The sequence below is a fragment of the Streptopelia decaocto genome (genome assembly GCF_964273445.1).
Source record: "Streptopelia decaocto genome assembly, chromosome: 1".
Lineage (NCBI taxonomy): Eukaryota > Metazoa > Chordata > Aves > Columbiformes > Columbidae > Streptopelia > Streptopelia decaocto.
Window position 1 is genome coordinate 151,329,011 of NC_138663.1, and position 24,904 is coordinate 151,353,914.

Genomic DNA, 24,904 nt, shown 5'->3' on the forward strand with positions numbered 1-24,904 from the left:
ATCAGTAAGACAAGGTGTTTGTCAATCAGTGCATCAAGTACATCAGTTCACGGAGCAGAAGAGCCCACAGCAAAAATCTGTGAAGTGTAGGCCAAATGGAGAGAAGTGCCTGGCAGGAGCAAGTGTACAAATATCACGGTTAGAGGAGGCTGGGCAGACTGGGAACTGAGAGGCAAATGTGGGGCAGAACTGGTATCAGATCTGAGAGACTGTAGGAGTCAAAACAAATAAATTAACCTAATCTAATAATCACTGACATTTGTATGGAATGTGCTGATCAATATAGATGAAAAGGGATAAAATGTATAGATTATAAATAAAGCACTGGTACCTCTGCCCCTCAGCATCTTCAGTACCGTACGAAGGATACTCCGGGCTTCTGTTTTTAATCCCCCTTCTAAATAGCCTGTAATTCTGCTCTTTCTAAAACAATGACCCAGCTGCTGGTGTCTTCCTTCTTCCTCTACCATCACCAACAGACCATCTGTGAGAAGGGAGAGGAAAAAACTGAAATGCCTCCATTTTGTTCCCCTCCCAGGCTTCCCCTGCTGGCTAACCGTGTGTCCCACAGCTGCCACGCAGCACTCAGACAGCAATGAGCAACTTCAAGGTAGGCAAATCTCTCAGTTTTCTATTTACAGCAAAATCATCAGGGTTTTGCCCCGTAACGCCCAAGCAATCAAATGCATATATTCATCTTAGCCTAAAAAAGAGGAGGCGTGAGCTAGTTCTACAGAGTTCCCTTACAGCAGACGGAGAGGGGCAGTTATCTCCTAACAGAAATATGTCACACCTGTTTTAGGCCATCGTTTTGTGATCATTAATACAAGAGCTGCACACAAATGAACATGAGAGAGATTAAACATAACTTTGATGTTTATTTTAACATAAGTTGAATGTTTTTGTTAAACGAGCAGGGCACATAATACTGAGTCCATGCTGGCATTAGGGTTTTATGCTTCTACAGAAGCTCTAAAGCTCCCTAACTGGCATGAAGGTGAGTGGATGGTGTCTGGCTGGGCATAAACTTCCCGGTGCAAAGTCAATGTCTTAACTCTTTGTAAAAAAAATGAATCACTAGTTGCAATTGTACAAATCAACACCTACATCATATGGCTACATATTACCTCCTCCAGTATCAACAGGAATTTAAACCCAGATTCACTATATTGTGAATAAACTCACTGTTAGGCTTCAGATCTACCTGAAGGAAGGATTAATAACTCTCCTTTCATCACTTTCAGAGGAACTCTAGGGGCTAAAATGCATTAGTCATCCAATTTTTAGATAGCTATTGTTAGCTGAGATGACGACCACCTCACCAAATATACAGGCAGATTCAATCCAGCTGAGTTTAGGGCATCTCTTCACTTATCCCATCACTTATGGATATAACTTAATGGCCATTTGAGACCTGGATAGGAAGACTCAAATATTATAATCTAGTTCAATCACAAGTTTCTTGTGTTGAGGACATCAGATCACTGAACTCTATAGTTTGATTTAAAATCCATGCTGCTATAACAAATACAACTTGAATTGTGAATATATACTCTTAAGTGACTTGTTAAGTCTTAAAATGTATCCAAGAAAATCAATACAATGGAATGTGCTACTTGAGAAAAATTGGCCTTGTGGACTGTTATCATTTTCTATAGACTTCTCTTCTGGAAATACAGAGTATAGCTGCTGCATCTATGTCAAATACCCGTAGTCTATACAGTACTAAAAAAGTGTATTCTCTTGAGCTTGTTTATAATGAGGGACAGAATTTAATTTACTGAAACTAATGAACTTGAGGCAAAATACTGTCAGTTCTGTGGGTTTGTTTTTAAAAAGAAGGGAGCCTCATCAATTGTTGCATGTTCCCGAGTCTTACTGAAAGAACTCAGGAGGGAACTGTTTGCAAGATGTAAGATTTTAAGATTGTTTTAAATTCTCAAAATCCAACTGGAAGCAAGGTATTTGTTTAAAGTAATATGTTAATTTGATGTGTATGTGCAGCACGGTTACAAAGTTGAACCTGCACATGGAAGAGCAAATCAAAATTAATTACAGACAGCCTCCGAAAGTGAGAAATGGAACAACTGACTTTCTTTTTCCCCAACTGAAAGTAAAAAAGCAACAAGTAATGAAATTAGGTTGTAAAATTATTTCAATATTATCAGGCTAAAGGATTGGTAATGTAAAAAAACATGAGTGTGAACATTTTGGGGAGTGTGATTTTTAACTTGTTGGTATTTCTTTAAATACAGCCAACACAGGAGGGTGGCAGACAACTGTAGTGTTAAAACTTGATTATCCTGCACGAATCACTTACCCACTGGCATTTTTCAGCAAATGTTCAATTAACAACTTGACAGCCAACCATTGACTTTAAAACTATCTGATCTTTCCACAATCAATAAATCGCATCTGTGCAATTTATACCACTGCACTACAGTTACATGTTTAGCACATTCATTGTGCTTACAGCTTTCTAAACAAGGCAAAGAAGGTCATTTTGTCACAAAGAAGCAGACCATCTCAGGAAATCATTTCAGGAGAAACTGTTGGGTAGATACATCAACTGGGGAAGGTAAACCAAGGACCAAACTATGGTGCAGCCCAGGGATTTTTCACCAGGTCCAAGTTAGTTAAGACACAAGAAGTTTTGGTTAGCAAACAAACTCAGAACGCTTTCTACTAGAAATGAAAGGCCCTTTCAGCTCACTGGATGGTGTAAGAAAAAAGATACCCCTAGGAAGCTTCATTTCCGGGACTTCTTCCAGGTCATTAGAGAAGTTCAGGTGAAGAAACGGTTTGCTTTTTTTTGGTCACCATAAGGTGGTGGTCTGAATCTTAGCTCACCCATCCACTTCCATGACAGCTGCTTTTGAGAGATGACAGCAACTCTTGCAACATCTGTGTTTGGAGTTATGCACCTCTAAAAAAAATCTACTTCTGTAGCCTTGAAAGATTTTAAAAGCCAGCAAATCCCTAGCCAAAAACAGTTAGGTTTCCCCTCGTGTCATAGAAAGAAGATGCATCCTGAACTTCCAATATACAGTCTATCTCTCCCTGTTAGATGATCTGAATAGACTTAGGAGCAATCCAAGGGACATTTCACATTCCCTGAGGGTCTTGGGGAAAATACTTGAAATCTTCTTTGCTGCATATCAATAAAGACACTGGGAAGAAAATAAAGACAAAGTGAAGAACAGAACTGAAAGATGAGATCATAAAAACCAGAAGCATGTAGGAATAAAGTGAGGCACCCAGAAACATTCCCTTCTTGTATGATTAAATGCAAGAGATGAAATTAAAAACATGTTCATTTGCCGTGATTACCTCATTCTCTTCTGTTACAAATGCTGTTCCTTTGCTTAATCAGCAGTTTAACTGAAAGCACACTCTTCACTTGTATTCGATTTTGTGGTCTCCCACTTCAGTAATGAAAATGCAATGTTCACATGAATATTTTATTAACATTAAGTGACCATTTTGTTTTGCATCCATGAGCAATCAGCAGAACATGCATGAATCTTTTTTTCCCCTTTTTGTGGGAATTACTTGACAGTGATTTTTTTAGCAAGTTATTATTATTATTTAGACACATAAATTGCCTCCAACCATGGTAGTGTTTGCTACAACAAGGATCTTGGAGATACCCACTCCTCCTTCTTATGCCCCACAACACAGCCATCAGTGGCAGATCCTGTACCAGTGGCTGTGGTGTTTGAGCCATGATGCCCACCCACTGGGAGGTTTCATTCAACCTCTCCTGTAGGCACACCAAGCTGCATAAATTTCTAGAGCCAACAGCTTTGTAGTCGCTTTGTTGTCACGTTTAGCATTCCTGAAACCATTAGTTGCATCTCAGCTGTGTGTCTGAAAAAAAGCACACTTCCAAAAAACTATATTTTGAAAAAGAAACTTCCACCTTTTCCTTCAGCACACGTGGTGCCTTTTGTCCTTTCCCCCATTCACGTGAGCCCAACAAAACATGGAAGGTTGATGTTTTTCGGCCCTTTAAATGCTGAGCATGCCTGCAGTGCCCATCAGTCAGGCCACGGGCGAGCTTAAACCGCCGCCTGTCAGACACACCGATCACCCGACTGCAGAATCGCCTTTCTCCCACTTGGCTCCCCACGTCGGCAACCTTCCTCAATTCATTGTGTATGTACGATATATACATTAAACAAAACAGAAGGAGGCCCACCATTAATTACTCATCTACACAATGTCTAGCACAATGGGAGCCTGAGGCTCCAGTGAGTTTCCCAGACACTGTCTAAATAATGCAGACAGATGATAATTCTCCTTGAAAGCAGCCAGGCTGTTCCGAGGGTAAGCCTTCCTCATTTTATTCACATAAAACTTCCACTGAAGGGCTACACTGGAGAAGAACAGACGAGATTTTCCTCTGTAGAGACTCTGCTTCCCCAACTGTCTCTTTATCTTCCTGGTGGTCTTGTGCCTGCACAACATAGGCCACCAAATGTTCTGCATGAGTAAGAATTCCAGCAGTAGCTTATCCCAAACATTGACAATTCATGATTCTAATTTTATAGTCTTTATTTTACACAATCAAATAAACAGCCAGAAAACGACCAAAAAAGAATACTTTTTTTTTTTTTCCCCCCCCCTCCATCCCAGCAGTCATAATCCTGGGGCTATTTATAAGGTTTATATATCATAGAAATCCAATAAAACAGGACTGGAAGTAAACATGAGATCATCTAGACTATCACACTGCCCTGAGTCAGGACAACTGTACTTGTGTCATTCCCAATAAATATTTGCACAGCTTAAAATGCTCCAGTGATGGGGACTCTATAAAAATCCCTTGACTGTCTACTCCAGGACTGCATTACCCCTGCTGTTAGCAAAATTATCCTGATGTCAAGATAAATGACAGAGGAAGTTAAGCTCCCTCCTAAAGTTGAAAAAAAAAAAAGGCTAGAGGAAAAAGGGTTACTACCTAAAGCAGATGCAAAGGCCATCTGAAACAAAGACAAATAGCCAAAGGAATTGCAGGGCAGAGGGAAAAGCTGAATGCCTGGGATTGTTTTGGTGGGAAACAGCTTCCAAGAGCAGTAAGAAAAAAACAGAAAGAGAGGCTGGAGTAACGTGCCTAGGGAAAGAAATAAATGAATAGATTTTCAAACAGATTGCTACCTGGAAAGAAACAAGAGTGAGTGAAAGCAGACCACAAAACCCCCTCTTCTGCTGGAGTCCCACTGTGTTTGGACAAACAGGCCTTTGCAAATTTTCTGTAAATATTGCATCAAAGAAATATTGAATTGTATCTTTGGTCTCTTCTGGAACAGAAGTACCCTGAAAGATCCTAGATCTTGGCTGTCCAGGCAGGTCAGAAAGGTACATTACAAAATCGCCTTAAAAAATAAAATAAAAATAATAAAATGAGCATTGTTTTCAATGATTCTTCGATATTCACATGTTCTTCTCATAAGCAAGCGGGGCTTAAACTATTGTTTGAAAATAGTTGGCTCTACTGCTTCATGAACCCTTTTTATCGTAAACCAGTATTTGTTAAATTCTATCAGGCTTTTTTCTTTAAATAAACAACAGTATTTTTTTTTAGATTTCTGATGACTCCAGAGAGAATGAAAGACAGCATTTCCACCCCCAAAAAAACAAACCAAAACAACCCGAGAAAAAACAAACCAACGTAATTTAATAACTATCTGTTGATACCTGCCTCTCGGAAGAGCCCCTAAGGGTGGGCGGGAGCTTTTGCTTCCCCGGCTCCCAGCGCCTCCGTGTCCCTTTCCCGCCGCTCGGGGGCCAGCGCGCACCGGCAGGGGGCAGCACGCACGGGCGCCCGCCCCCCGCGGCCACAAGAGGTGGAGCGGTGCGGGGCGGGGGGAAGGTTTGGGGGGAACCCCGGAGCTGCCCCCGCGATTGCGGGGGGCGCTCCGCCTTCTCCGTGGCCGCCAACGCGCTCGGGAGGCGGGAATGTGGAAAAAAAAAAAAGTAAAAAAGTCCCAAACCAAAATAAAATCCGCAACCCAAAACAACAACAACAACAACAAAAGATGTTCCAGGAAGAAAATCCTGCTGATTGCGACGCGCTGACGCATCTCAACCCCCAGCGCGTAATCTTCGCATCAGTGGGGCGGGAGCGGGGCAGGAGCTGGTACCGCCCCCCACTCCCCCTCTCCCGGGATTGCCCCCCGGGGAGGGTCAACAACAGCGCTGATTCCCACGCGAGACGGGAAAGGCGCGCAACCCAGCGGAGAAGCGCGCTCCCCTCGCCGAGCGACCGTGTGGGGGGGGAAAAGGGGGTGACTCGAGGACCCCCCTGCCTGGGCCGACCCCCGGAGCCCGAAGCACCGGCCCCCTGGGGACACGCTGGTGAATCGAGACGCGCTTCCAAACCCGCGTTCCCAAACCCGCCTTTTTTGGGGTACACCTGTCACCTGGGGAAGAACTGATTCCCTGTTCACACCACGGGAACTTTGCTCGGTGTCTTCTCCAAAATATTCCCAACGTATCTACCTGCTTGTGGACTATAGGGTTCTGAACTTGCCAATTGAAATTTTAAGGAAGAAATGATCTAAATTTAGAAAAATATCCACCTGTTCGACAAAAAGTAACAAACTGGAAATAAGGCATACTTCAGATTTTCCTCAGCTTTATTCCCCTCACATATAAGAATATACAAGCTAGTAACATCTACATTGTTTCAGTGCATATGTAAAAAAAATAGTAAAAGTATTATTAGTTTTTAAGAATTACTGAGTTGCATAACTGGAACCCCAGTTTATTTAACCTGGAATTCTCTGGAAATCTGTGGGTGCAATATTCGCTCAGGCGACTAATCTTTGCTTAAAAAAGAAGTATTTTCAGAGTCTACAATTTCTCAATATCTTTCCCTCAGGTACAAAGCCACTCGTAAGTGTTTTGACAGCACCAGGGGAAAAATAGCAGAAAATTGGCAGGCACTGTATCCCTTCGCATTACTCTTGCTATAGGGGGGAAAAGGCATGTTAGGTGTTACTAATGAGTAGTGTCAACAACCTGTTTTATAAAACTACCTGGAAAGATGGCCTCTCCTCCCTTCCAAATAACACAGACTTCACAACTGGTAGTAGCACAGTCATGGTACATTAGCACTCAAAGGAGCTGAGAAAGGTTAGAGAGAAAGAAGCTGATGGGAGTTCACGTCCTCTTACAGTAAGGTTATGAAATGTATAACCAGAATGACACTGTATCAGAAGTATGCAAATAAATGTGTGAGGGAATAAACTGACTTCACCTGTTTGTGTAGAAGTTCAAGGACATCAAAATATAAATCACTCTATTTTGCTGGAACAGATAACTGTACTCTTGATAGTATAAGAAAATGTTGCTGACGCACATAATCTTTCTCTACGCTTTTTTCCCATGGCTCCACTACCATCAGCTCTGTGATCCTGGCAACAGGTAGAAGGCAACAGCCAAGCCAAACATGAAGCACATCCCTTTCAACTGTTACTCCTTATCCTGAAATGGAAAGATATTTCAAAATAAGGCTCAGACTAAGAACAAACAGAAATGTATTTTTAAAGGATGTGACAAATTTTGAAATTCAACCTGCTCATGCATCCAGCCTCTCAGAAAGTGTTTAGAGAGCAGCCTGGCTGTGACTTTGGGCAGTATTTAAATACAGCTACATATTCATAGGGCCTGGTGCTCCAATCCCCCTCATATGGAAAACAAACAAACACACAAACAAACAAACAACTGGATCCTCTGTGTACATTGGTTTTGTAGAATCAAGCCTCCACATTAAACTAAAAGCAGTTGCATGCCCCTAGAGGTAATACTTTATCTGACCATTTAACTACTATTGCAGCAAACAGACTTCCCAAGCTGAATTCACTGATAGCTTGAGAAGTTCATTGCCTGCAAAACATACTGTTGATGGCCACCGTTTATCATATATCCATACAGTTCAGTAACCAAAACACAGACTTTAAATAGATTAATACATAAATTAAATGATCACACCTTTTTTAAAAAAAAAATTATTTTTTATTTTTACATCTAGCAAAGGAACCCCAAGTACTTGAAGCATGGAAATGTGAAATCAGTAGGAATCTGTGCCGGCAAAACTCTATTTGCAATATTTAAACTAAACTTCATCGTTTTCATAAGCAAGATCTATAATTTTCTAGGCATGTCTTTGCCACTTTAGGGTAGATAGAGGTAAAATTTTACGACTTGGCATAACTGATAGAAAATGCCCCTCACAAAAATAGCATATTTTGATAAATCTGACCATTACCCAGCAGCACAGTTTATTTTTCTTGGAGGTACGCTGGCAAAAGCATCGTTTAGTGAGCAGGAAAGATGCTAATATTAGCACTATTTTGTTGCTCTGCCTCATATATTAGCAAAGCATTCCCAGGAGCGACCTCAAACTAGAAGATGTGTGGTGAAACAGGTGGGGCAGGGCGATACGACAGAAAGTAAGGAATGGGAGAGGTAAAACGAGATCATTTTTTCTTTCATCATGATGGAATTATTCTACAGACATGATTTAAGCAAACATCCTTTGGAAAACTCGTTGCAGTTACTCGAGATGCTATTTGTCCACCCCTATGTTCTGTCTGAGATTACTTGGTGGAACAAGAGAGCCATTGCTGTGCTTCAACCATCCAAATTCAAAGCCCGCTGTTATCACTGAAAACCCACTTATTTCAAAAATTAAAGCTAATATGCTCCACACAATGCATAGGAAGAGCTAAAGCATAAAGCCTGTAGAAAGAGTGACCTGTAGCTGAGAGGTGGGATGGATGACTGGTGTTAGTGCATTGACTTTAATTAAATGCCCCTGTAATTGCATTGAAATGACCAGGACATTTTTCCAGAAGGGATATAGTTTTGAAAAGAAATTCCGAAGAATTCAGAGAAAACTCCTATGTAAGCTGGGGTCATTTGTTCTGGAATGTTGGTCATGAAACAATAGTACTTGTTAACCTGAATTTTACACACACCTGAGTGTCATTTCTTGTGCTCTGTACCCAAGTTATACATTAAAAACAAATCCCAAAAGTAATTATGGAAAAATAATACTTGTTATGAACGGGGCACTGCTAGAAATGAACTGCTAAAAATGCTCCTTATATCAATGCCAATACAGAAATAAAAAGTATGAACTAGAACCTTGAATTCTAGTCTATCCTAATGTCTTTATCATACAAAGTGTTTGAAAACTCAGTTCTGCTATAGCCAGCATATCTAAAAGTGTATTACCTGCACAGTCATGAATAACATATATAGAAATATTAAGTAGATGAATTAATATTAAACTTTTTTACATGTCAGATCTAAGAATGCCTGCTTCTGGTTACTAAATATATTTCATAAACATCTCGGAAAAACTTCCCAAATTTCCAAGAGGTTTCCAGGCAAACGGCTCCTCTTGGTGTTTATGTGCCCAGAACACTCGGAGTGGCAAGAAATTGTTCAGATAACTAACTCTCCTTATGTCCTTATGTCGTCAGTAGTGCGAGTACAGCAGATAGTCTGGCCCACTGCAGTTACAGGCAGAAAAATCAGCTATTCCTGAGTTTTCATATGAAACTTGCCTCACTGAGATCTGTTACGCAATCATTACATACAACCTAAATTTACACTTCCCTTCCAATTCTATGCTTTTTATTTTTGCCTTTTTTTTTTTTTTTTTTTCCCCCAGATACAGGCATCGATAAGCATTACCAGGCCAGCAAAGATTGTGTGCACCGCTTCCTGCGAGGAGCCGCTCAGGCACAGAGGTCACAGGTACCTTGTCCAAGGTTGCCCGCTGGATCAGTTGCAGGTTGCAGACGCGCTTTTCTTGCTCCTGCTGAGACGTCGGTGCCTCAGATCTCCGGTTACTTCTCTTTCCTCCCGCCTTCCCCCCTTTTAAAAAAGAAAACAAAACCAACACCGACACCATCACCACAACAACAAAAAATAAAACTAGGTACCCACTACCTTATATGTAAGTATTTCCCGGTAAGACGGAGAGGTGTTTGTCCAAAAGCGGCTTTATTGCAGCGTACCGGTATTTACAGTGGTCTTTTCCTATGACACCCCCCTCGCCTTCCTCCCTGTTACAGCTGTTGATTTCTAAATGGGTTATTATGACCCAAACCGCGGGGAATTTCGGGCAGGCGGGAGCGCAGCGGAGCCGGGCGGCGGCCGCGGTACGTGCGGGCTGCGGGCGGCCCCGCCGCCGCCGGGAACACGGGGAGCGCCCGCCCCCAGCCCCCGCCACGGCCCCGCACGGCGGCAGCTGGAAGCGCCGCATCACTTTTGTCCTTTTTTTCTTTTTTTTTTTTTCTTTTTTTTCCCCCTCGGCTTTATAAGCAAACCCGGCTGCTTCAGGTTCGTCTCAGGCTGACAAATGAAAGCGTGTCCGGCCAGCATTCAGGGGAGAGAATGGCAAGGGCGGAGGGATGTTTGCGTGACCCCAGCCTCACTTTTCCTGCCGAGCACGTGCACAGGGAGGCTCCCCCCGTCGCTCCCGAGCGGGAGGAGATGTGTCTGCGACTACACACAGCCCGGGCTGGACGCTTTTCAAGCACAGCCTTTTCCCTTCATCTCCCGACCTTTATCATCACTGCCCTCCCTGCGCCCGGCGCTGCGCGCTTCGCCAGGAGCCGCCGCTGCCCTCACCGAAGCGGAGACCGGCGGGCATCAGGCGGGTATCCCCAGCCCCCTCCCGGGCCCCCTGCGCTCCCCCCTTCCCTTCCCCCTCTCCAGCCGCACACGGGAAAATGGGGACTGGCGAGCCCCCCCCCCGCCACGCCGCCCACCCCGGCCGGGGCCTCATCCCCGCCCCGCGGCGGTGAGTCGCGCCCCCTCCCCTCCGCCATTCACCTCCCCCCGGCGGCGGGGAGAGAAAGGCGCCCATTCATCCCCGGGCACGGCCGGCCCGGTGACTAACGCGTGGGTCCCCCGGTAAACAAGCGAGCCCCCGCCCCGCGGGAGGGACGCGCGGAGACTCCGCGCACCGCAGGCGGCAGCGGGGAGCAGGCAGCCCGGTGGAGGGAGGCGGAGACCGCGCTCCCCCCTTCGCGGCTCTTTCCCCAATGGCCTCGCCGTGCTGTGATCCCCCGCCCGGGGTCGTTTCCAGAGGAAGCGCGGACGCTGCTTTTATTCACCGCTAAAGCGAAACGCCCTGATAAATTATTTAATTAAAATCGAGTAACAGTGCCCCCCTGCCCCGTTCCGCTCCCCCAGGTGGCATTTCGTCGCCGCACGTAAATAGGCGCTGTGGGCGGCGGGAACAGCCGGGCTCCGAGAGCAGGGGGGTAGAGGAGGGGACGGTGACTCCCCGAGTGTTTGGAGGCGGGGGAAGAGAAATGGTAGTGCGTGAGGTGGGGGGGGGGGCGTGGGGGCGCACTGCGTGCCGCGTGGGCAGGGGCTGACACACCGGGCGGAGGAGTGTGCGCACGGCGGCGGAGGGGCCGGGAACCGCCGCTCCTGCGTGTGCGCTGAGGCTGACGCACACACGCGTGTGCGTGGGTGTGCGGGGGGTGGCTGGCGCGCACGCAGGCCCGTAAGCTCCGCTCCTGGGGGCAGGCGGGGCGGCAGCACCTGATGGCCGCGGCGAGATACGCCGATGCCGCGCCCCCCCCATCCCTCCCGTCGGTGCTGCGATGGATGACGCGGGTCAGCACAGGGCCTCGCCGGCTGCACCGGCTCTCCCCGCCGTGCCCGCGCCCCCGGCACCCTCCGGGCCGTGTGCGCGCAGCGACCGAGGCGGGTCCCGCGGCGCCTGAGGGGGGCGCGAGGTTGCAGGCGGGAAGGCGCGCGCCGCGGAGGGGCGGGAGGGGGGAGGGGGACGAGACTCCCACCACCCAACGGCGGGACGCCGCCTCGCACCCGAAGTCCCGCCCCGCCGTCCCATTGGCGGGCGGAGACGTCCTTCGCGCGGCTCGCCGGCCAATGCGGGGCGGTGCCGGCAGCGGCCGCGCCCCGCCCCGTCTCGGTGTGTGAGCGTCTCGGTAAGGCGGCGGTCACGTGTTGTTTTGCTCTTTAGTTGGGGCACTCGGTGCGCGATGTGTTACTTACGGCGAAACTCCCGCCGGCGCCGGCAGCAGCCGCGGCGGCAGCAGCAGCGACAGCAGCAGCGGCCGGGGAGCGGCAGCGGCGTCGCCGGTACCCGAGCCAGGGAGGACACCGGGCGGCCGCCGGCAGCACCCGCTGCCTAGAGTCGACGACAGAGGACCTCGCTGCGGCTCCGGGCAGCCGCGCTCTCTCTGCCGAGGAATAACTTTATTTTACCCGCTTCCTCGCCATTCTCTTTTTCCCGCGGCGCTTGGTCTCCAGCCCCGCTCGTCGGCGGCGGCAGCAAGAGGAGCCGGGCGGTGCTCCCGCCGCGGTGTCGGGGATGGCGAGCCCCGCCGTGCTGGGGCTGCTGCCCCCCCTGAGCTCCCCGCCCGGCCCCAACCTGAACAACAACAACAACAACAACCAGGGCGTGAGGAAGTGCGGGTACCTGCGCAAGCAGAAGCATGGCCACAAGCGCTTCTTCGTGCTCCGGGGCCCGGCCGGCGGGGAGGAGGCGGCGGGCGCGGGGGGCGCCCGGCTGGAGTACTACGAGAGCGAGAAGAAATGGAGGAACAAGTCCGGGGCGCCCAAGCGGGTGATCGCCCTGGACTCCTGCCTCAACATCAACAAGCGGGCGGACGCCAAGCACAAGTACCTCATCGCCCTCTACACCAAGGACGAGTACTTTGCAGTGGCCGCCGAGAACGAGCAGGAGCAGGAGGGCTGGTACCGGGCTCTCACCGACCTGCTCAACGAGGGCAAGGCGGCCTGCCAGGGGTCCCCCCACCGCCACCTCACCTCCCCCTTCTCTGCCTCCTGCAGCGCGGCTGCCGCTTCCTTGGCAGCCGCCGGCGAAGACCTCAACTACGGGCTGATCACCCCGGCCAGCGCTGCCTACCGGGAGGTCTGGCAGGTGACGCTGAAGCCCAAGGGCTTGGGACAGAGCAAAAACCTCACCGGTGTCCACCGGCTCTGTCTGTCGGCCCGCACCATCGGGTTCGTGCGCCTCAACTGCGAGCTGCCCTCGGTCACTCTGCAGCTGATGAACATTCGCCGCTGCGGCCACTCCGACAGCTTCTTCTTCATCGAGGTGGGGCGCTCGGCGGCCACCGGCCCCGGCGAGCTCTGGATGCAGGCGGACGACTCGGTGGTGGCCCAGAACATCCACGAGACCATTCTGGAAGCCATGAAAGCGCTGAAGGAGCTGTCTGAGTTTCGGCCCCGAAGCAAGAGCCAGTCCTCCTCTTCCTCCTCCTCCGGGGGAGCCGCCGGTCCCGGCGGCAGCGGCGCCTCCGCTACCCACCCCATCACCGTGCCCGGCCGCCGGCACCACCACCTGGTCAACCTGCCTCCCAGCCAGACCGGCCTTCTCCGCCGCTCCCGCACCGACAGCCTCGCCGCCGGCACCAAGTGCACGCCGTGTCGGGTGCGGACGGCCAGCGAGGGCGACGGCTGCCGAGTGGGCTCGGTGGCCGGCAGCCCCATGAGCCCGGGCCCCGTGCGGACCCCCCTCAGCCGCTCGCACACGCTTAGCAGCGGCGGCGGCCGACAGGCGGGGAAGCTGCTGCCGGTGCTGGCCGGCGGCGGCGGCGGCTTGCAGAACAGCCGCTCCATGTCCATGCCCGCCTCCCACTCGCCCCCCTCCGCCACCAGCCCCATCAGCCTCTCCTCCAGCAGCGGCCTCGGCTCCGAGCCTGCCCACCCGCATCACCCGCAGCGCCCGTCCAGCGGCAGCGCCTCCATCTCCGGCTCCCCCAGCGACGCCGGCTTCATGTCCTTCGACGAGTACGGCTCCAGCCCGGGTGGCGACCTGCGGCCCTTCTCCTCCTCCTCCACCGCTAGCAACCGCAGCAACACCCCCGAGTCGGTGGCCGAGACCCCCCCGGTGCGGGACCCCGGGGGCGGCACGGACCTCTATGGCTACATGGCAATGGAGCGGCCCCCGAGCGGCCGCCTCTGCTACCGGCCCTGCCCCGACGCGGGGGCCGACAGGGGCCATCGGAAGCGGACCTACTCCCTGACCACCCCGTGCCGGCAGCGGCCCGCCCCGCCGCAGGTCTCTTCCGCCTCCCTCGACGAGTACACGCTGATGCGGGCCACCTTCTCCGGCAGCGCCGGCCGCCTCTTCCCCTCCGGCCAAGCCGGGGCTTCCCCCAAAGTGACCTACACTCCCTACCCCGAGGACTACGGGGACATCGAGATCGGTTCCCACCGCAGCTCTGGCAGCAGCAGCACCAACCTGGGGCCACCGACCGCGGGGGGAGGAGGAGGAGATGACGGCTACATGCCCATGACCCCTGGTGTGGCTGCAGCCTTAGGGCAGGGAAGCAGGGGTGGAGATGACTACATGCCCATGAGCCCCACCAGCGTGTCTGCCCCCAAACAGATCTTGCAGCCCCGGCTAGGGGTGGGTGGTGGGTCCCCCGGGAATGGGAGCAGCTACAAGACCAGCTCACCTGGGGAGAGCTCTCCTGATGATAGTGGGTACATGCGAATGTGGTGCAGCTCCAAGCTGTCCATGGAGAGCTCAGACGGGAGGCTGACTAACGGCGACTACATCAATATGTCTCCTCGGGACCCCCAGCACGGGCCCCAGGCTCCCTCCCTCACCCCCCCAGACTTCTTTTTTGCTCCTTTGGGGCATGGATCCAGTGAGCCCCCCAAGCCTGGCTGCTATTCCTACAGCTCCTTACCCCGCTCTTACAAGAGCCAGGGCCCAGTGAAGGACAGTGACCAGTACGTCTTCATGAACTCCCCAGGGAGGGTGATCCCGGAGGAGGCAGTGTGCGGAGCGGGCCAGTCCCCCACCGGCACCTTTGCCCCCTCTAGCCACACGGTGCCTTCGCCCCTGCGGCACAGCCGGACCGAGAGCTTCCTGAGCCAGCGGTGCCAGCGGGCGGCCCGGCCCAGCCGCCTCTCTCTGGAGGCCTTGCGGACGATGCTGCCTAGCATGAATGAGCACCCTCTGCCGCCTGAGCCCAAGAGTCCTGGAGAATACATCAACATCGACTTTGGGGATGCTGCCGTCTATTCTCCCCCCTCGCTGCCTGCTGACAGCCCAGCCTCCTCCCTGGGCTCGGGCACAGGGCAGAGGCGCTCCCCTCTCTCTGACTACATGAACATCGACTTCGGGTCACAGTCACCCTCGCAGTCGGGCACAGTCTCTGTGGGCTCCCTGGAAGCACTCTCGCCAGGCTCTTCCTCCAGCACCAGCCAGCCTGATGGGCGCTACATGAAGACGACTGTGGGGGTGGCCTGTTTGTCCAGCCTGTCCGATGGCGGGGATTACACCGAGATGACCTTTGGCATGGCTACCACCCCACCCCAACCCATCGTTCAGAAGCCAGAAAGTGCCCGGGTCACCAGCCCAACAGCTGGCGTGAAGAGGCTCACTCTCTCTGGGGTGGAGGCTTTCATTCTTTCCAGCCCTCCCCCAGACCCGAACCGGGGGGCCAAGGTCATCCGGGCAGATCCCCAGGGGCGCAGGAGGCACAGCTCGGAAACTTTCTCCTCCACCACCACTGTGACCCCTGTGTCCCCCTCCTTTGCACACAACCCAAAACGGCACAACTCAGCCTCGGTGGAGAATGTGTCCCTCAGGAAAAACGAAGGCCTGGAGGAGGAGCAGGGGAGCAGCCCCATGTGCCGGGAGACCTCGGCTGGCTTCCAGAATGGCCTCAACTACATCGCCATTGACGTGGTGGACGGGACCCTGGCAAACTGTGACAAAGCCACATTGAAAGCCAGGCACGTCCTGAACGGGGGCATCAAGGGAGTGGAGATGAGTGCCTATGCCAGCATAGACTTTCTGTCTCACAACATGAAAGAAGCAAGTGCTGTGAAAGGTGAGTAGCTACATTTGACAGTGCCTGCCATGTGTGCTTGTGCCTGGTGTTTGTTTCTCACCACGGGGTTGTGTTTTGTCCGGTAGAGCACTCTTCCCTCCTGGCTTTCTTAAAAATCCTTTTTTATCCCTCAACATGCCCTATAATAAACAGTCTTTTCTCATATGTATGAGAAAAAGGTTAATTTTGGGATATTTCTTAACATTTGAATTCTGCTGTACTAACATTATGAATCTATGCTTCTGGGTACCCCAGAAGAGGCTCGTGTTTACACAGTTACTATGTTTGGGCTGTACTTCAGGGTTTTCTTATGTAAGATTTTGGAATGTTTGGAAAATGTGACCAAAATAGTTTATGTTAATGCAGCTTCTAAATGCTATCTAAAAATGTAAAATGGTTGAGTTAAAAAACAGGATTGCTGGACTGAGGACGTCAGATTACAAGAAAGTCCTTGGCTGTCTATCAGGGAAAGTCAGTTATACCAAAATGAGAAGGATAAATTTAATATCTTGATTTTGAAATGTCTTATCTCTTGCAAAAGTTTAACAGTAAATCATGGCGAGCATGGAATGTGAATTAAAAAAAAAATCTTTCCAGAAGTCACTATATGCATGAGCTGTTGCACGTTGTATTGCACATTTCACTTAAAGGCCTATCCTATGGCGGTGTGTAACTACGCTCCAGCTGGTGGCTCAGTTCCAGCGTGAATGACCAGTTGGTTGGCTTGTTTTTCTATGGATTCCACATGCTGGGTGTTTAAAGACAAAAACAAACGGAAGAAATCTGAAATCTGAGAGAGGATTCATGTTTTGATTATGTAGCTGTTCCTTTGTTGGGGTGCTAGTTATGCTGGTGTTTTTTTTAAAAGAAACAAACAAAAGAAACAAAGAAATGTGTCACACCCCCATTTAGTAACCCGCCTCCTCTTAACAAGTGAGAGTTTGTCCACAAGTAGGGGCTGGTTGAGGAGGGCACAGGACAGCCAGTCTGTCAGGGATTAAAAGTTAATGATGAGAGGCCATAGGGATTCTCTTTGCTCTTGAATTTATGCAAGACGTGGTACTTTAAACCCATATGCATATGTAGTTGTGATATATGTTTGTGGGTCTAGCTAGGTGAAATGCCACACCACGCAAAACCGGTTGCTCAGAAGTGAATAGGTGTATTCACAGCGCTGATAGAGGTCGTCAATAATAAGCAAACAGTAGCAGTTTGTGAGAGCCACTAGCAGTTTTCTTTTTCTTCTGTTTTCTTAGTAGCTAGTTGATTTTGAAGAAGAAAATATTTTCTCTTTTGATAGGAAGTACAGGAAGATGGAAAAGATGAAAGATCCACCGTTTGCAGAGCAAGCTTTGAACCTAATTAAGACGAGAGGATTGTTGAATGAAATGCCAAAGTTTGAAAGGATGAACGCTTATTCTGAATGACGGGAAGGGTTGAGGGCAGAGCATTATTTGGCTGTTTTGCTGGGGTCCTTTTCAGGATCCCTGCGGCTGGACCTGGACTGGTGGGGACACGGTGGTCAGTGCTTTCCTTCTCCCCATCAAGCTGTCCCGCCCCTGGCTTTGCAAACTGATGTGTTTTTTCCACAGAAAAGAGGAGTTATTCTTGAGCCACCTACAGCCCCAACTGCAAAAGCAAGCCCCACGTTGGGAAGGAGCTGTTTTATTTCCACAACATTCCCCAAACTGCTGACCCTGAGGCGGGGCTGGGGAGGGGGGGCGGGTAGGGGGAGGGGAGCGAGCACCAGTTACCCAGAAAATCTGGAGTGGATGGGAGTGCGGTCGCCATCCGAGCGAAGAGCTGGAATGGAAGAGCCAGAAAAGCAGGGGGAACTGACTGCGCCTCCTTCCCATCCGGTAAACAAAGGGATAACGCGATAAACGCAGTCGTGTTAATTTGGTACACGGCGTACAGAGGGGATGGTTCACTCCTGCTACAGATTTGTGGAAGGGTGTTTGTAGGCTCACTCGAATATTTGATCGGCGTGCGTATTTATTTTTCCTCTTCCTCATAAGCTCTTAAATGCAGATTGCGTTGAGAAAAGCGGTGGGGAAGCTCATTGAGATTTAATCTCTCTGTAGGAGGCAAGGCTGTGTTCTCCATCACCCTCCTTCCCTGGGAAATGCACGCTCAGGGTTGGGGGGGCTCGGGAATGAATTTGGCCAACATTGGGCCAACGTGGTAAGGAAGAAAATGCAGACAAGCATCATCAATCAGCAGTGTGCAGGGTTAGGTGCCAAAACCAGGGTTTCAGGTTAGTTGCGCTTGTGGCGGATAAACTGGAAAAGTCATAGCATGGGAAAGGAGAAATATGTCAAAAAATCAAACCAGGTCGTTAACTTTTGCAGGTTTCCTAGTTTCTCTTTTGGTTTTCATTGGGATTTCACAACTGAGGTTTGTTTACGGAACGACTTCTGCAACTCTTCAAGAGATCACAAAGTATTGTGCCAGTGTTTTTGAATTTCAAACATTGTGAGTTGGGAGACTGCTCAGAATTTTATGTTCTATAGAGAAAGACATATGCAGGTTAAAGAAAACTGTATGTTGAGTGTAAGGAGGATTATTTTAACACAGTAGTAGTTCAGGTAAATGTGGGAGAATCTAATTTTTTTAAAATTATTGGTTTGCACAGGAGATAGCTTATATATAATCAGCATTGTTTACTTAGTTGTGTGCACTTTTCAGATTTTGTTTTTAACTATATTATCACAGTGAGAAGCTTAATTTCTTCAAAACTTCTTGGAAAACCGAGAGGTTTCTAGCAATTTTAAACCAATGGACAATCTATATATACTAAATATTTAGAACAGAGGAATCTCAGAGATACAGGGTATACAAATGAGCTCCTTGTAATTACCTTCACAGTAAGTTAATATTTCGATTTCTAGAAAATACATGTAAAAAAACAGTTTGAATTCTTCCTGAAGGTCTGTAGCAGTAGATGTGTTTCCATGTGGATAAGTATTTTAAGGGCAATAATCTGTGGTGTTTAGATGTGGCTGGTTTTCACGTGTAGCTTGTGTCTCTGCTGCCAGTAACTTGTAGGGAGTGCTGTGCTTTTGGAAATCTCTGTCCATGTTACCCTGTAGCGGCAAGAGCAAGCGAGTGCATCTACAGCTGCTGTCAAAACAGAAAAATTAAAAGGTTGCTTGACGTTATCGTTTTGTTTAGTTTTATTGTATTCTGAAAGTGTGCAAATATTTAAGAATTGGAGAAATACCTGCCTTCATCTAATATGTAAATAAAATTAACTGTTACTGGTTGGTTAAAAGTTGTTACTTGCTGATAATTAGCCTTTTTTCTTAAATTATGACCACTTTTTTGCTTAAAAAAGTATGAACTGTGTATGGTTTTCATTATTTATGGAGACTTGTACACTTGTTTTTCTCATATGGTGTAAATTAATTATTCCAGTATATTTATGACAGATTACACCCAATAATGATGTGACTTTTTATGGTGGATCTTAGTTCTGTTGAAGTCAAATGGGAGTTTTGTTTATATTTTGGTGGGGTTAAGATTTTACTCTTTGTGCATCATCCTAAAATTCTTAAGTTAAATTCCCATTAAAATTAGTGAGTGTGTAATAGGTAGTTTTTCTTAATTGAAAATGCCAGACTTGGGTGGATTGTCTTTAATTTTATTTCCTTTTCCGTTAACAAAATGCTCTGTAACTTGTAAATGTTTCTAGTAGTTGGCCTCGTTTTCTGAAATTGAACAGATACTGTGTGTAATGGTGCAAAAAAAACCTGAAGGTTGTTTTCCTCCTGTGCTAGTTTCTTTTGTCTTGATTTACTTAAAGAAGTCAACATCTGTCATGCATCTACTTAAGATCATAATAAGGTGATTTTTGATAATAATAACCGCCTGCCTTGTCAATTAGCTCTTTTGTGAGGGTTTTGTGATTGCACCTAAACAATAAAAAGCCTATCTTGAGAAATCTCTTCCTGTGTCTTTCTAATGGCATTTCAGATTACTGAAGACATAACCCTTGTTTCCTTTTTCTTTGGGATTACTTTGCACAGTGAATTATATTATTAACGCTTTTTCTTCCCCTCTAATATGCCAACTGCTATGAAGTATTTGTTCTCGAGCAACGTGAGAATGTTTGTCTTGTACAAATCTTGTATTCATTTTTAAATGACTTCTTAAAAATATTCAAAACCCTCTATGTTTTGTTAGAAATCTGTACCTCTTTTATAGTCTTTTTTGAATAAATTAGTTGTAAGTGTGGTAGCTTCTCTTACTCATAAGATCGGTGAGAACATCAAAATTAAAGCAGAAAGAACTGAACTACTTTTAATACCTTACATAGTTTACTTTTTGACCTCTTAACCTCAATTTTTTTAGTCTAAGTGTATCTCTTGCTACCTCTAGAAATGTACTTCTTGTTGCTCAGATTATGTTTCACAGGTGACCAAACCAAGATGGTTAGCAGGGCCATTTGTGAAACACAAAATGTAAACTGAAGTTATCTAAGATTAAATTATGCCTTTGATAATTTAAATTATGTTGATTACACGGATGTCAGCTTTTTACAGGCAGATAGAATATTAAAATGTGTAGCATGTATTAGACTTTTATTTTCCTTTATACTTTAAATTGTGTTTAGCTATGCTGCTCATAGAAAGAATGTCATGGTTACTTTGAGTCATGTAAGATAAATTGTTATAGACCAAGTTGAATGGTGGGTTTGTTCTAAAATGAACCAGTACAGTCATTGCTCAAGGCAGAGGAAATGCTTAGGTTGATGATTGCTTCTGATTACTTGATTTCTTTCAAGATAGCTACACAGACTAACGTTCGCTTGTAAGTTAAATGGATAAAGGAATGTTTGAACAGAAAGAGCATTAGGACATATTTTAGATGGTGGCTTTTTTCTGTTTTGTTTTAATAAGGAGAGAATAACATGCTTTTCTTTACACTTGATTTACTATTTTTTTAAATAGCATTAATTACACTGGAATGCTGAAGTGGTTTAAAAGCTGAACACAGCAAGCATCCACAGAAAAGTTAAAATAGTATATGTAATCTAACTTTCCTCCCCATTCAGCAGTTAAATGGCAACACGGGTCCCTCCAGGTATTTTCTGTTTGTATCACATTTTCTCTGAAGCACCATTAATGTGTTTCTTTTTAAAGTAATAATCATATAAACAAATGTCTATACTTGGGCTATTTTTTTTTCCCCAGTTTGTTCAAGTATAGTGTATTTTCATCCTGGTTGTCCACATGTTTTCTCTTTGTGTCCAGGTGTGTTGTGTATTAGTAATGTTATAGTTCAGCAGAGTTTGTGAAAGTTTTAACATTCTGTTGGCACAGCGTGTGTGGCAGTGATTTTTAAGTGAGTATAAGCGACTGATTTGATACATTAGGGTGTGTAATTGTGAGGGTTTCACAACTCTTTGTTTTTTTGTTGTCGTTTCTTACCATGCTTGCTTGGACGTGATCTACACATACAAGGAAATGGGGTAGCATCCCTTGAGTTTTTAGAAGACAATGTAGTGACCCCGAAGTTCAGATATGTTTTGTTTATGTGTCTGTTGCCTGGCATGTAGTTACTTTTAAAGCTTTTGTGTGTATACGTGTAAGGGTTCAAGAGTGGCAGTGCTGAACACCCGAGTTCAGCTGAGCAGTCCCCTTGTTGACGGTTGTTGGAAAGGCTGGTTCTCTCCTGCGGCCTTTTCAAAGGAAAACTTTTCTTGAGGTTTTCTTTTTTTCTCTTTTAAACGCTTGTGTTTGTCTCTGCTGCCTTTAGCCATCCAGCGTGCGGGCGTCTTGGGCGAGTCACTCCTCCAGGTGCTCTCAAGAACCAGCAGCAGTAAACAGAGCCGGCAAGGGTGTCTCCTCCACCTCTTAAATAAGGGTTATATGCTAGCATGGATTTTCCCCTGCACCTCTGTCAGCTGTAGAGGAAACCTGGATTTTTGGTTTAGATTGTGTTTGCAGTTTCCCCACTAATTTAGGTAGGATGGACCCCTCAGTTTTAGGGTTGTGCTTATATTTAAAGCAAGCTTTTAAGGCTTGGGCATTACAAGCTTGATTCAAAGCCCAGAGAAATCAATGTAAAGATTGCTTACATCCTTATAGAGGCTCACCTAAAACAGACGCTTCACAGAGTGCTGAAGTGCTAACACATAAAATAACATTTGAAGCTCATTCAAAGACAGCAGCACTGTGTAATCTCCACCGTGTTGCCAATTAGACAGTAATGAATAACTTTCTTGAAGAATAGGTGTGATCACAGCGACTAGTTGGTAAGTGCATGCACGTTTGCATGGACTTGTGCTATTGCTTGGTAGCTGAGGCAAAAAACGGGCCACTCAGCTAGCAGTGGTTAGAAAAAGATGCCCAATCTGATCGTAAGAAATCCATTTGGAAATCACTTTAAAAGACCAAAAGCAATACTTGAAATTCTGTTACCTATCCAGGATTTTTCTTTCTATTTTTTTTTTCTTTCAAAACCATTGTTCTCAAGTTTTTACCAGTGATAATGGCCCCAAGTTGTGTAGGTGTATAAAAACCAATAATAATGAAAAGCCAGTTCTTGTGGGCAGTGGAAGACAGTACAGTTTGGAAAGAAGTACATTACAAGTTAACAGTGAGGAAATACTTTCAAAAACAAACATCTTTGATGCTAGGGTGATTATTTTTGTTTGTTTGTTTGTTTTCAAATCCAGATTTACCTCTCCTGGTTAATTAAAAATTACTTTTAGAGTGTATTTTTATTTTAGTAATGCAATCACAGAAATAATTAAAACAAACCGCAAGCCCCAGACCTAAGCCCCCACCTCCAGTCCTAACATCTATGCTGCAGAAGAGTAATGCGATAGCTTGGTTCCATAGATTAGGAATGATTCAGTGTTTTGTTTACATTATTTGTCAATCTCATCAGCATCCTAGAGGAGAACACTTCCTTCCTGGCAGATGGCAGCCCCAGGGCCATGCACCTGCCATGACAAGCACTACCGCACTAGTAATCTACCCCAGCACTGCCGCTGTCAAGAGGCTAATGATCGGAGACTGTCTGCCTGACAGCCTAAACAAAATAGGAACGTGTTTGTCCTTCAGCCAGGGTCCCAGAAAGCTTAGGAAGGGCAGTCGGGGCAGCAGTACTGAGGAATTATAATGGCTCGGTGTCGACGGGAGGAAGGCCGGCGCGGTGCCTCTGGCCTGCGCTCCCTGGGAGCCGGGGTCGCATGTACTTGCACAGGGGTCTGTCTCGTGCTGTTAAATGGGGCCAAAGCGGTGTCTTAGAAAGAGTTACCTCGTTAATTGCTTATGAATGGTGTGTTTGCTTGCATAATGTGTTCCTCTTTCAATCGTTTGATTTGTAATATTATATGTTTTTGTTATGTCGTTACACCGGGATCACTTAATTTCTCTTACGCGTACGTGTGTGTTTGCTTTTCTTGTTTGAAAGGAGTGTGGGCGATGTTTCTAGGGGACGCTACCCAAGGCGAGAGTGTCTTTGAAGTAGGCCAGGATGTTCTTTGCTAAATTTAAAAACTACCCAAATATTACCCAGAGTTTGTAGAGCATTAAGCAGGATTACATGACGCACGGATTAGACATTGTTGAGCAGCTTGTTTTTGTTTGAAGGGGTCAGAAATGGAGGCACTGGGGCTTTAGTGTGATGCCAAAATAGCAAACTTGCTGATACCAGAAACAGCAGAAGTTTCTTAGAAACAGTAGAGAACAGTGGAGAATTTTCCACGCTTTTCCAAGTGATGCTTTAGTAAAATTTGTTTGATATGTGCTGTGATGATGAGTGTAAAGTGTGAAACTTATTGTTCCATTGGGTCTCAATTTCCAAATCTGTTTCACAGGCAGTTTAAAGTAGACTAAGCACAATACTCAAAGTGTGGCTTGAGGCAGAGAGCTTTGCTTCTCTTCAGTCAAAGACAAATCAATAAATCCTTCCAGTAACAGTGGTAAAATCATGTCAACAAAATAAAATCTAAGCCATTTTAGACTTGCCTCTTGTCCTCCCAGGCAATATATTGTTTTAAAATAGTGTTGAAGGCAGTCCTAATGTCCAGTTTAACTCGTCATTAAATTGGGAAGCATTGTGAAACTAGTGCATGGAATGAGAATTCAGAAGATTTTTTTTTCTTTGGAACTAGGGTTTTCCTCACTGGAAGTCAAAAGACTGATTGAACAAGACATCTGACAGTCTTTTGGGGGAGAGTTAGGCTGAACTCTTATACAGGAGACAGAGTAGTGTTCACCAAATCATAGAATGTCCTGAGTTGGAAGGGACCCGCAAGGATCATTGAGTGTTGAACACTTACTCAAGAACAAGAAAACAATAATGATGCTGGCGTAGTCTGTCTTCACTGGTGAACATAACTGAGGCTATAGAAAGTTATTTGCAATAACTAGTAATGCTACATTCTAGCGTTATTTAAAAGAATAGAGTTAACAAATGGGTGCAAACCTCATGGGTGTGCTATTTAGTGCAAAACCCCTTTACATGACCAAGTTGACTCCTTCAACTACCATGGTCTCCCCAGTGCTTGAATTATTAAGAAGTTATGGTGTGAATTTCTTCTGCAGTCATTTTACCAGTTTCTCTGATTCTGATCTTTTCAAACTCCAGCGAGTTGTTTTAGTTTGCTTGAAAAGGCTGACCTAATGTCAGGTGATGTGTCCAACCAAAATTTTCACTGATACCAAAAAAGTCAAGGAATTATGAGATTTGAATCTGGAAGGCTGAGGTAGAATTCTTCAAGGTAGTTGCACTTGTTTGGTTTGTAGCATCATTCATTTTTACAACATGCACATTTGGAAAAATTCACAGGAGTGCAGACCTGAATCTTTTACAACAGGTGTCAGTCCTGAACAAACAGTTTATGCCAAAATTAACGAGGTACAAGCATAATAATACTGTCTCTTTAACATAAGTAAAAGAAAAGTTACGTGTTTGTTGTAACAATCTTGTACAGAATCTTGATAAAAATTTGTGATGGTGATTAATATTCAAGTTGTTTGTGAACTATGAAAAGTCACTTTATAATAAAA

The 24,904-nt window shown here is 46.7% G+C and overlaps 1 protein-coding gene and 1 long non-coding RNA gene across 3 annotated transcripts in view; one reads left to right on the plus strand and one right to left on the minus strand.

Annotated features, from left to right (window-relative positions):
* Positions 1–854: 854 nt before the first annotated feature.
* Positions 855–5,849, minus strand: LOC309453150. Its single transcript, XR_014186690.1, has 2 exons — positions 5,701–5,849; positions 855–3,170 (listed from the first exon to the last, which is right to left on the minus strand). It is a non-coding gene; the product is annotated as an uncharacterized lncRNA (long non-coding RNA).
* Positions 5,850–12,236: 6,387 nt separating this feature from the next.
* The window catches only part of IRS2 (insulin receptor substrate 2), a 32,174-nt gene continuing 19,506 nt past the window's right edge, over positions 12,237–24,904 (plus strand). Inside the window, exons 1-2 of one of the 2 annotated variants that reach the window (XM_082051236.1) lie at positions 12,237–15,878; positions 17,179–17,599. In XM_082051236.1, the coding sequence (XP_081907362.1) occupies positions 12,374–15,878; positions 17,179–17,204 (3,531 nt within the window). In that variant the 5' untranslated portion in view covers positions 12,237–12,373 and the 3' untranslated portion in view covers positions 17,205–17,599. Of the gene's footprint in view, positions 15,879–17,178; positions 17,600–24,904 lie in introns of those variants that run through there. The other variant, XM_082051237.1, reaches the window with a different exon arrangement.